This window comes from Siphateles boraxobius, unplaced genomic scaffold (assembly GCF_051911475.1).
Source record: "Siphateles boraxobius isolate OS27281-9 unplaced genomic scaffold, OSU_SipBor_1 25, whole genome shotgun sequence".
NCBI lineage: Eukaryota > Metazoa > Chordata > Actinopteri > Cypriniformes > Leuciscidae > Siphateles > Siphateles boraxobius.
This window is the reverse complement of record NW_027508866.1, coordinates 12,030,541-12,043,599: the sequence shown is the minus strand read 5'-3', so window position 1 is coordinate 12,043,599 and position 13,059 is coordinate 12,030,541. Positions and strand designations below refer to the sequence as shown.

Here is a 13,059-nt window from a genome sequence, read left to right as displayed (position 1 = left end):
TCCCAAGCCAGATATACAGTATATACATACAATAAAAATAAATCTAGTAATACTGTGAACTATTATCACAATTTAAAAGAGATGTTTTATATTTTAATATATTTTATTAAATTATAAAATAATGTATTCCTGTTGTGGGTGATTCTGGTCTCTAGATATGGTTCAGGTCCCTTCGTTCAAGTTTATGGGATTCCCCCTCCGGTTTGTCCACCAGGTGAAAATTGTAAGAACGACCATATGATACACTCACCTTGACGGAGTGGTTATGAAAGTCTGTCACCACAATTTCATTCTTGTTGTTGACAGCAACAAAGTGCGGGCCTGCATGTGAGGAAACAGAGAGAAAACGGGGAGAAGAAAGATTCAGACGTGATAAAGACACAGAAAGAGAGTGGAGAGGAGAGCAGGGATGTCATGTGATCAAGATCTCCTAGCTGATTAGATAGATTGTGATTTAATGTGCATGGAAGCAGGGTTTGAAATTAACTTTTTCACTCACCGGCCAATTTGGCTACTAAATTTTTAAGTTACCAGCCATTCAGAACTTCCACTAGCCAAAATAAATAAATAAATAATAATAAATAAATAAACCAGATTAACTGCGGCACAGCTTATATAGCCTATATATATATATATAAATAATACAATTTGGATTTCATAGATTCATTTCTTATTCAAACAAAATCCTGTCATCTAGCCATCCTCATACTTTTCACCAAAACATTTATTTTAGGGTGACAGATCAATACAGTATAACGCACATCAAACACCATGTGGAACAAAACAAACCTGTGGTCTCAGGATAAGCCAGGGTCTGCTAAAAATGTAGGATGTTGGAAAATAATGTCTTTTCTGTAAACCGAATGCTTTTTAATCTTTGCTATTGCTACAATGCAAATGAACAAGCACGCGCCATTATTTGTTGTATAGTGACGGGCATGTTCAAGTAAGCCAGATATACAATAAGCTGTATTCAATATATCATGATGAGTCACGAGTTGAGTATTTTGTACACAAAATTCCCCAGCAAAGTGAGTAAATATAGGTAACCCGCCAAATTGGCTAGAAATTTGACAGCGTTACCCGCCACAGTTGATTTTTACACGCATTTGGTGGGTTGGCGGGTGTTAATTTCAAACCCCGTATGGAAGCCTTCATCCTTATTGAACAATTTGATTTTTGCCAACATTTGATTAGAAAGACTAGAATGTTCTAGTTCTAGAATGAAACTTAATTTCAATTTGATAAATCACCACATTCTGTGATGAGAATTCACTCAATACTTACTGAACCCAGGGCCAGATTTACTAAACTTTTGCTCCAGTGCAAACTTTACACCACTTTTTTCTAAAAAGGAATGGGAAAAACACAAACAAGGGTAAGCAGAGACAAATAAATGACAGGGCAGAAGGGACTGAGACAAAAAAAGCGCAAAAACTACTTCAAAAACATTTCAAATGGTGCAAGGATGAAAATCATCCTGCTGGAACAAACATGAAGCAGACCAAAAGAACAATGGAAGACTGTCTAGAGATGCACATCCCAAACCAGTCTGCAAGCCACATGCACTTGCTTAAAAGGGTTAGGAAAAGGGACTGATGTATTTAAATAGTAAAATAAGCAGCAGGAAGAAAGTGTTGGACGAGCTTCAATAAGCATGACTAATATGTGTGTCTCTATCAGTATCATAGAAAGAATATAGGCTCATTCATGTATGCATGCATTGGCCTTCATTATTTATCCTACAGACAGATAATGCAACTGAAAATATGGCTTATGCTAAAGTGAAACACAGGAACAGAACTGAGGCAGGGGAAATATACAGGTTTACATCCTTTTAGACACTGGAACTGAAGCCTGTGTAAATCTGGCCATTTCTGTACAAAAAAACACCAGCCTTTTGCGGCGTTTGTCTTCCCAGAATGGTTCTTAGTTGTTGATTTTGTAGTGAAACACTTGTTTCTTTAAAGTTTGTTCATGAATTGCAACATTTTTGGTCACAAGAAGAGTTCCTGAGCTGGACAAATGAAGTATTAGGAAGAGATGTTAGAGGACAAGCAGTCACAGCACAACAGTGGGCGCCAACAACACTTCTGCAACTCTTTAGTGCTTAGGTTAACCACCACAAACTACATTACATTATTCAACGTTGGGTTTATTAGCATTATGATGCAGTGTTCAGGCTGTGTTCAATCGCTGTACCTGCAAACTGTCTGTCTGAAGTGCCTCTGGCTCCAAACTTGGTCACTAGTTTGCCATTAGACTGAAAGATGAACACACAGCAAGCTTTATTATCCACTGCGATGATATGACCGTTTCTGTCCACAGCCACTCCTTTGGGTCCCATCAGACGGCCAGCACCGATCTTATTCTGCATGGAGCACAGACATAAAGAGAGGGTCATTTAGAGGACCTTATTAAAACGGCTCTTAGGAATACGAAATTCTCAGTGGCCGAATCCTTGTCTCTTCCATGAACAATCAAAGTCCCAGTGAAACGGAATATTGAATAGAGGCCGGGGATTTACTTTAGCGCACCTCCTCTCCATCCCTCGCTCATAGCAGACTGACAGTTGGAGGGGAGTGGTTAAGGATATTCAACCCAAGCCATCAAACTGACGTCATCAGAGAAGGAACGCCATTCCAGAGCGGAAGCAAATTTTCAGATTTTGATTAAAGATTACCACGGCAAACTATTTTTTTTTCTGTTTTCTGTGTATTAACTTGCACAGATTAATTGTAAATCTTTAATTGGATTAAATCTTTTTTGGAAACTGTGATAAAAAAAAATCAATTAAAAAAATCACTGCTTTGATGAACAAAGAACAGAACAGCATTTATTTTTAAAATAATTTTTTGTAACAGTATAGTATTTACTGTCACACACGCACACCAACACAATGTTTTATGGGGACATTCCATACACATAAGGATTTTTATACAGTACAAACTGTATATTCTATCCCCTAACCCTGAACCTACCCATCACAGAAAATGTTTGAACTTCCAAAAAACATCACTTATTATGATTTAAAAGCCATTTTCCTCATGGGAACCAAAAAGAAATTCCCCACAAGATAAAAAATTTCAGATATTGCCATCATTGTGGGAGACATTTTGTCACCATAACGTAAGGTATACTGGAACCACACACATGTATGTATGTATGTATGCACAGTATATACACACACACACACACTCATATATATATATATATATATATATATATATATATATATATATAAACTGTAAATTATGATGTAAACATCACCTTGAATTTCCCATCAGGGGAGAAGATGCTGATCCATCTGTTATCATAATCAGCTACTATAATGTCTCCATTCGTGTCGACTGCGACTCCTGTCGGCCTCTGCAGTTGTCCTGGGGAACGACCTCTGACCCCAAACCGTGCTTTGAACTGGCCATCATTAGTAAACACCTTCATAAAAACAAACAGATGATAAAATTTTGCATTGAATGCAATGAAATATGTCTATCTCTCTGTATTGATCCCAAGTAAAATCACTGAGACACATTGGTTCATTACTTTAATATCCACTAAATTGCTTTAGAAATGAAGCCTATGATTTTTATAATATTGCTTTACATCGACTAACCTGTATACACTGGTTGTTGCTGTCTGCTACAATGACCCTCCCATTAGTGGAAGCAGTGATGCCCTGTAGATTAGTGAACTCTCCCTTCTCCCTCCCTCGAGAGCCTGAGTCGTCGGACAAAGGAAATTCACAAAATCAAAATAATATTTAACAACAATTTAATACTCCTAACTTCTTATTGTGCACACAATTTTTTTTTTTATCCAGTGTTTCTTACCCACTCTGTAAATCAGCTCATCCTCTATGGGGTTTTCCTTCTTTTTGGTAGTGCTGTACATGCTGGAGGGTCTCCGTACGGCTTTCTGCCTGATGTGTCCTCCTGTCCCGCTAGGAGATTTAACCCTCCTCTTCACATCATCCGGAGACTGGGGCACATCTGACGGCTTTATCGCCCGCAGTCTGAACGGGCTGCCCCGAACGGGCTGTCCATAAAGCATCAAAGAGAACGAGTACTCCCCTTCGCTCTTAATCGTGTACCCTACCTCATACGTTCCGTTTTTATTGTCCACGACCTCCACCTCCACCGCCCGCACTCCGTCCTGCCCCGTTATCTCCCCTCGGAGGACAGCGTTACCGGTCCGCACAAGCTCGCTGTTCTTATCCTTAGTGGTAACAGTTGCAGTCACGTGCTGACCGACCAGGGCATGTCTGAGCCCTTCTCCCGTTGCCACACTGGTGTGTCCCACGGCACCCGTCGTCAGCAGGACGCCCAGGTTCTGGATGGAGCGTTCCAAACCCTCAGTCTCTATCTGGCAGTCCAAGTGGGCATTCTCGTGCGGCCGTTCAGGGAAGTCGTGGCAGGCTAGGGCGCTCACCCGCTCACTCATCTGCTTTTGGACCAGCAGGACCTCGGTGGCGCTGCCGTGGTTCAGGGCCTGCTCAGTGAAACTGCAGCTGTTCTGGATGTGCTCTTTTCCCTGCAGAAGACAGGATAACTGTGCCTGAAGAACCTGCAGAGAACACAGCAGACAGGAGTGTTAGAGAGATAGGAGTACAACTTGTTTAACATATTCAGGATATTTCTGACCTTCTGCTTGGTGCTACAAATGTTCTCCAGGTCGGTGATGAGCGCAGCCTGGCGTTGGTGCAATGCCTTCTCGAGCTCCTCAAATGTCACGTTGATCTCATTGACTGCTTCGTTCTTCCTCTCGATCAGCTGTTTAGAGATTTCATTCACCAGCTCAATGGCCGCTGTTAGTTGGGGCAGCCTGACCAAAAAAAAAAAAAAAGAAGAAGATTTTATCAGAGAAATGATGGAAAAAAGCCAAGTAATTTGTAAAACAGACAGCAAAATTTTTATTTCACAATCATCACTTAAAACAGCTTAAAAAAAGCATAATTTTGTTTTATATTTAATCATTAGTAAAAGGATATATATCATTTTATATTCATATTTTTAAAAAGATATCATTATTATTTTTTTCATAATTGTAATAATAGTAATAATAAAACATTTTAAGACAAAATAACAATTATACACACACACACACACACACACACACACACAAACTTATAACAAATTATCTAAAACTAACATAATATATTCATCATTATTATTATTATTACTCTTATTATTATTAATGTTTTTAAATATAAAAAGGTTATAATAATAATGACAATAATAATACAAATTTATTTGAACCAATATGTATGTAGTGTGCTCTGTTGTTATTATTGAAGTGATGAACTGAATGTAAGAGCTGACTATTATGAACGGCGCATATGTACCTGTTGCGTATAGCATCCAGCTGGTTCTTTAGCACTGCTTTGTGCTGTTCTAGAACATCCCGCAGTGGAACGGTCACATGCTCCCGGTGTTCCCCCTCCGTGCAGTCCAGGCACATGGCCGTCTCACACGACTCGCAGTAAAACTCCATCACCTGCAGGGGCACCAGTGAGCAACCCTTTCATTCAGCATACTACTGGATTATCAAAGGGAGCTAATGTATGCTAACAGGCCTGAACAGCGTAAACACTCATGTATTATGACTTTGAACACACATAAAGGAAAGAAGCTGGTAGTGACACAGGAGCCTCTGCCAATGAAAAATTGGCTTTAATGTAGAGAAATCAGGGGTGGTAAAGGAATATCCAATCCCTTGTAGCCTCGATTTTCCCTACAACCTCATTTTTGATGGTTTCTCCTTCATGTTCCCACCAAGTATTGGCAAATGTGGTTTCATCATCAGATGGTAAGAGGCTTACTTTGCCCTCGTGGTTGGGACAGGAGAGCGGTTTCCCAGCGGCTGCTGCGCTGACAGACTCCAGCACGCTACAGGCCTCCGGCCGAGAACATTCTGGGTCTCTCTGCAGCACCTCCATGAGGTTTGTGATGAAGAAGTTGTTCTGTAGTGCCGCCACACCTTTCTCAGGCAAGATGGAGGTCTGTCTGCACACCGGGCAGGACAGTGTCAAAGACTGAGAGGGAATGTAGTTCTGCAGGCACCTGTGAGATAGCGAGAAGGACAGATGTGATTAACAACCTCAAACTAAATCAATCAGCCACAATTATCAGTCGCTATTTTTTACTCTCCTCATGTTGTTCCAAACCCTTTATTTCTTCTGTGGAAGACAAAAGGAAATATTTTGAAGAATGTTCACATTGCTGTTTTCCTAACAATGTAAGTGGGTGGGGACCAAATACTGTTGAGCTCCAAAAAGGACAAATACTAAAAACCATCATAAAAGTAATCCATACGACTTATGCACTACATTCCAGAGTAATACGATATCTTTGTGTGAGGAAACAACTGACATTTAGGTCACCATTCACATTCTTTTTATATGGGAAGGAGTAACATATATTTTGCTATAAATAACTCCCTTTGTGTTCTACTGAAGAAAGTAAGACATACAAAGATCAGTGGGTGAGCAAATGATGACAGAATTTCCTATCCCTTTAAATAGGTATATGATGTATTTTAACATCATATATTACACACGCCGCCTTCAATGTAAACGTATATTTGAAAAACAGATACCAACAACAACCATTAACATACGCTACGTCAAAAGGATTTATTTTTTTTAAATAAATTAATAATTTTATTTATCAATGAAGCTTTAAACTGTCAGTAAAGACATTTATACGTTTACGTATTTATATTCCAAGAAATTCTGCTTTTTAATCAAAGAATCCTGAACAAAACTAAAATATTAAGAAGTACAATTGTTTTAACAACTATATAAAAAGAAGAAATGTTTTCTTGAGCAGCAAATCAGCATATTATAATGATTTCTGAAGGATCATGTGACACTGAAGACTGAAGTAATGATGCTGAAATTTCAGCCTAGCATCACAGGAATAAATTACACTTCAAATCGAGAACAGTTATTTTAAAATGTGACAATAGTCCATAATGTTACTGTTTTACTGTAAATGTGATCAAATAAATGCAGCCTCTGTGATCATAAGAGACTTTTTTCCCATTAAAAAAAACAATTCAAAACAAAAATCTGAACAAACCCAAACATTTCCATGCATTGTCTCTCACATTTCATAAATGATGTACTCCTGCGGGGCAGTGAGAGAGCAAGAAGGCTAGGAGGGCAAGTGAACAATCACTCCACTGACATTTAACCCCACAGATACAAAGCACAAATAAAGACACACAGTCTCACTGCACACATCTCATGCCATCTATGCAGAAGAAAATATTTGTGGTAGAGCCAGAGCGCCCATGCCGAGCGTTGTCAGCAGTAAACAGCTCATGTAATCCTAATTCTAATATGATAAGGCTAGGGATGTGACGGTTAGGACAATTGCCCACCGATTAATCAACGTGTGACAACACCAGTATCACATTTCAAAACAGTACATTTACATATTTGCTTAAATAGGTGCCTTAAAATTTTGTATTGTCACTCACTCTCTTCTGCTGCTGATCTGTTCTCGCCTCACGATTTAAGCTGAATTGAGCAGACACGTTCAGTTTTTAATTGTAGTGTCTGCTCTCAAACTCAACTAAATTATTTTTATTACTATAAAAAAAATCTAAATGACGGTGGGGGGGGGGGGGGGCGGTGCTGTGGTGTTCAAGTGATGTAGTCGATGTGCGCATTGTGCGGCTGAACACTGTGTAACACCGACCATCACAGCAAGCCTATCTCATGCCAGAGCTGTGGGCTTGTGCTGTGGTGCTCATGTGGGAAATATGAGTTCGAGTGTGGCTCGCGTCATTACCGGATCTCCTCCCCATCGTATTTCTGGTTAGGAAGTAACCAGGTGAGTGTGGAGACGAGGTGGTGGAGGGATGCTGAAAACTGTTGAGGAACATATGTGGGTCGACGGAGTATATGCCTCCACTTATGCTAATTGGGTAGACATGTTAATTACTGATTGCTGGTTTGAATGACATGATAATTGGATAGATCATTTGAATGTGTTCCTCCCGAACTTTGTTAATAAAACATCATTTAGCAACAAATACAGACCTTTCGCAGAAGGTGTGCAGGCAGGGCAGGACTTTAGGGTTGTGGTAGTGATCCAGACAGATACTACACACCAGGAACTGCTTGTCTATCTGGCGCACCACTGGGCTTGTGCGGCCGGTCTCAAACTTCGCCATGGTGACAGACATCCACGGAGAGGGCCGAGGGCCAGGACACACCTTAACCTGAAATGAGAAGATGCTGAGTTATTAAAAGTCTTCCAACAGGAAAAAAAATACAATGTTTTCATCATTTTAAATTTGAAACAATAAAGAGGCAAACCAGCGTGGACGATCAACGTCACTTCTCAGACATTACATGACTAGAAAAAAAGCGATGACCAATACCAAAAGATGCCGATAGGGGTAACACACTGATCTGGCAAAACCTGACAAAGTGTCTGTTGCCATTGGTCAGCGACCTCTGTGTCTGTTGGTACAGTGTGAATTGGCCTTTAAAGGGATAGTTCACCCAAAAAAAAAAAATTCTGTCATAATTAACTTACAATCATGTCGTTCCAAACCCATAAGATTGGTTAATCTTCGAAACATAAATGCAGATATTTTTATTGACTTTTTAAACTTGAGGTTTCCGTACGTCCATTGAAAGCCCAGAAAAGAAGGTCCAAAAAGGTCATAAAGGCATCATGAAGCGAATCAATGTGAATAGTGCAGTTAGTCCAAGTCTTGTAAAGAGATATGATCACTTTATATGATGAACAAATTGTTGTATGTCTGCCGATCATTATCGATGTAAATAAAAGCCTAAATTAAATCTGTTCATCATACAAAGCAATCATATCCCTCCACAAGTTTTGGATTAAACCGATCAATTCATATGGATTTGTTTTATGACGTCTTTATGACCTTTTTGTATCTTTTAAAATGTGGTTACCTGGACTTTCAATGGAGAAACAGAAACCTCTCAGGTTTCACTAGAAATAATTAATTTTTGTTTTGAGATTAACCAAAGTCTTATGGGTTTGGAATGACATGAGCGTGAGTGAATGATGACAGAATTTGAATTTTTGGGGTGAACTATCTCTTTAAAGAGAAAGATATTGAAATGGCAAGAGAAGACAAACTCTTATATGAACACAACAGGAGAACGTGAGAGTGAGACAAAAGGTGCTGCTACCAAACCAGCAACTTTAACACGTTATTCTGCTGAGCAAAGAAGAAGAGAAGAGCACGGAAAATTGGATTACAGAGTTGTGGAGGCAAATAAATGTTGACAATTTTCATGCCACTTTTCCACATGAGCCGCAACAACAGCGGGCAGACAGATAAGTAATGATACAAGGACATGAGTTATTGCTGAGGCCATTACATGCTCCTGCAATGTGGGTACATGCTGTGCCACTTTTTACTTTAGTTGTCCTCTAGGCAAAGAGATATGAGACAGAGGAAAAACTAATATTTCAGGTCTAATTCTATTTCAAGATGTAAAAGAAAACAACTACCATAGGGCCATAGAAACCGTCTTTCAAAGACTGGTCATGTTAAGGAGTAAGTTTAATGATTTACATTTTAAATAGAAAAATGAATAATGCACAATTCCATGTTTAAGTCTTATTTTGTTGCACATTATTCACATACTGTATAGTGAAACATTGTGAATATTGTGAAACAATTTAACAGTATTTCCTGCATTCAGAAGTAACAGCAACCATTCAAAAAAATTGGTTCAATTAATAATTCGTGGATATTTCAATTATGTGACCAAAATTATATACAGTTTGATAGATTTAAACAATCCCCAAAATGAAAATTCTGTCATTTCCTATTTCCTATTTACCCTCATGTTGTTCCAAACCCGTAAGACTTTCGTTCATATTCGAAACACAAATGAAGATATTTGAATGAAATCAGAGTTTTCTGTCCCTCCATTGACAGCTACACAACTACCACTTTGATGCTTCAAAAAGCCTTAAAAGCCTACATTAAATCTGTTCATCATATACTAAAGCGATCCAGTCTCTTCAGAAAATTGGGACTAAACCGCTCTATTCATATGGATTAATTTTACAATCTCTTTATTAACTTTTGGTAGTTGCATAAACTGTCAATGGAGGGATAGAAATATTTCAGATTTCATCAAAAAGATCTTCATAGTGTTTGAATATGAACAAAAGTCTTATGGGTTTGGAACTACATGAGTGGTGAGATTTCTTTTTTTTTTTTTTGAGCGAACTAACCCTTTAAGGGGCGGAGAATCTTAACACACTCTCCCACACAAATCAAATTAAATATTCATAACTCATATCAAAACATAAAATAAGGCTTATAAAATTCAGAAAATCTCACTGTCTGATCAGTTTGCAGGCCAGTGTTTCATTATCACTCTTTCAGTCTCTCACTTCTGCTCTCTGTCATGTTTTGACTGAGCGTTTTGCTCTCAGTTTACTTCAATGCCTCTGGTCCCAGAGTTGCTCTGATACTTCTGCAGGACTGACATGTGCACTGCTCTCATGGACTTATGAGTGATGGTAACGTGAGAGCGTTAAACAGAGCTGATATTAGTTCCCTTCTCCCGCCTTCTAAAATCCTCCTCTCCCAAACCCCCTCTCATCCTTTCTGATTTGATGTGTTGATGTATGCAGGCTATATTTAGACGCAGGTCTCACTGGGGTAAGCTTAATAAGGGGTCACGTCCAGCAGCGGAGGGCTGACATTCTTGTGCACAACACAGAAAGAGGTGCCAGGTAGGAGATCAAATACATACTGACATATAGAATTCATTATCATGGGAATAAAAATGCAATTTGCAAATAAGATTTACTGGTCTGAAATGAGAAACACATCTGAAAATAAGTGCACAACCTTTTCTGCCATCGCTACATGGTCTATGACATAGAACAATGTATATATGACAAAAATCTTTTGAAAAACTGATCTGCAAACATGTGAGTGTACACATCACATTAGTACACATTATTAATATTTTCATCAAGGTTTATATATATATATATATATATATATATATATATATATATATATATACATACACACACAAATTACATTTCTGGGGAGTCAGACCCTTAGTCAGTTAGTCGTTAGTCAGCCATTAGTTACTTATTGACACTAACACACAGTCATGACATCATTTCCTTTTTTATGTTTTTTCTGCATTTCGGTTGGACCTCATGATTTTCATTTGGCAGGCAAATTTTTTTAAATATAAAAAATCAATGAAGCAGTTGTATTATACACCTTGCATAAAGTAGCTATAAACTAATAGAATAGCAAAACTACTTAAGTAGTTTTTTTTCTTCTTCATTTTTTTAATAAGAATATCAGGACAGTTGTATCATCCAAATATATATATATTTATTTACTCATCTAAAAATACATACAAATTTTTTTACATACACATTTTTTTTACATACACATACACACACACACACACACACACACACATATATAATATATTTTTTAAGAGTCTTATTATAAAGGGTTTATTTTATTTAAAAAAATATTTATATTTTAAAAAAATTATAATAAGAGTTATGTTATGTCACTGACCCACATGCATGCCAACCAAAACAAAGTGTTTTGCTCTAAATGCTGACTGGCATAACTCCACCTGTTCCAATAAAACAAGATCTGCAGGATCTTATGGTTCAAGCCACCGGTCAGCAAACCTGACCCAGATACAGCCACAATCAAGAAACCAAACACTGTGTCATTGTTCAAAAAAAGAAGCCAACAACAATCAGCTATTGTGTCATGCCGCCACTTACAAAATTATCCCACAATGCACTCCCACACGTCACTGTGTGTATGACACATCCACCTTTCAAACACAGCTGCTTCTGACATCCACAAACATTCCATGGGATGCTAAACTCATGTCTTAGACATCCAAAACTATAGTTATAGTTTTATAGTTAAAAATATATATATTATATTTACCCCAAAACATATTCTAACTGCTCTCCCACATGAAGGTCTCTTCAAACCTTAAATCAGTAAATTAAAATCAGAAAGGTGTGAACAACATGACACAGAGTGAAGCACGAGAACGTCCCCAAACCTCAGACCAAATCTGACCAGATGTGAAACAGAAGACAGAAACAAAAGCATTCTTCCCTTTCAAAACCACAGCTCTAGTCTTCACTGCTCCAGTGAACACGCACAAAACAATGACAACCGTTCACGTGCACACAGCAACACTCAAACGCAAACGCACTAGGGTTAAAGAGGAAGCACACTTACACGAAAAAGCAGAGTTGATGCTTCTCAGGCAGGTTCCATTTTTGTTTTGTGAGATTTCAGCAGGGCCTGGTGGCTGAATAGCACAACAGATCCCCTTCCCTTTCTCAAGCCCCCCCTCCCTAAATGAATGCATGCACTGCTCGTCTTCCCTACGCCTGGTGCACTGCACTCTCTCTGCCCGTGCCCGAGCAACAGCTGTGATGTCACGAAGGGGCGGCTGCCCAAAGTCAAACCAAGTCTACTGGGCTACGCCATTGGCTGAGGATGAATGTACAACGGTTGCTCCTCCCACAAGCTCTGCTGTGATTGGCCGTTCAATGTTATCTTACCAAAGGCATGGATTGCATCACAGAGAAACAATTCCTACTGACAGATTGGGTGGGTTGGGAAAGGGAGAGGATTTAAGTTGAATGCCAGCTTTTTAGTGCATTGACTTTTTTTTTTTTTTTGTGTGTGTGTGTGTGTGTGTGTGTGTGTGTGTGTGTGTGTGTGTGTGTGTGTGTGTGTGTGTGTGTGTGTGTGTGTGTGTGTGTGTGTGTGTGTGTCTGTGTGTGTGTATGCTTCTGATGAACAATAAACAATAATGATCATATAAAAAGACGTGTTCCACGAAACTGTTCAGTTCACTGTGCACCTGCTTTCTAAAGGAAAAAGCTTTAAGATGAGAAGAGCTGCTTTTAAAATGCACTTTAAAGTGAGTAAAAGTAAATCATTTTGAGTGTTTTAGCAGGGATGTTTTATTTCTGTGAGGTTATCTAAATTCCCTTTATGTTTCAACTATTTTAAAACCATCAA

General features: G+C 38.6%; 1 protein-coding gene across 4 annotated transcripts in view; it reads right to left on the bottom strand.

Annotated features, from left to right (window-relative positions):
• trim3b (tripartite motif containing 3b) overlaps positions 1-13,059 on the bottom strand; it is a 31,428-nt gene that overhangs the window by 4,384 nt on the left and 13,985 nt on the right. Inside the window, exons 1-11 of one of the 4 annotated variants that reach the window (XM_077242696.1) lie at positions 12,265-12,471; positions 8,051-8,232; positions 5,822-6,062; positions 5,345-5,496; positions 4,644-4,824; positions 3,834-4,566; positions 3,617-3,720; positions 3,271-3,438; positions 2,203-2,371; positions 1,288-1,347; positions 251-321 (exon numbers count right to left, since the gene is read on the bottom strand). In XM_077242696.1, the coding sequence (XP_077098811.1) occupies positions 251-321; positions 1,288-1,347; positions 2,203-2,371; positions 3,271-3,438; positions 3,617-3,720; positions 3,834-4,566; positions 4,644-4,824; positions 5,345-5,496; positions 5,822-6,062; positions 8,051-8,196 (2,025 nt within the window). In that variant the 5' untranslated portion in view covers positions 8,197-8,232; positions 12,265-12,471. Of the gene's footprint in view, positions 1-250; positions 322-1,287; positions 1,348-2,202; positions 2,372-3,270; positions 3,439-3,616; positions 3,721-3,833; positions 4,567-4,643; positions 4,825-5,344; positions 5,497-5,821; positions 6,063-8,050; positions 8,233-12,264; positions 12,472-13,059 lie in introns of those variants that run through there. The other 3 variants (XM_077242697.1, XM_077242698.1, XM_077242699.1) reach the window with 3 other exon arrangements.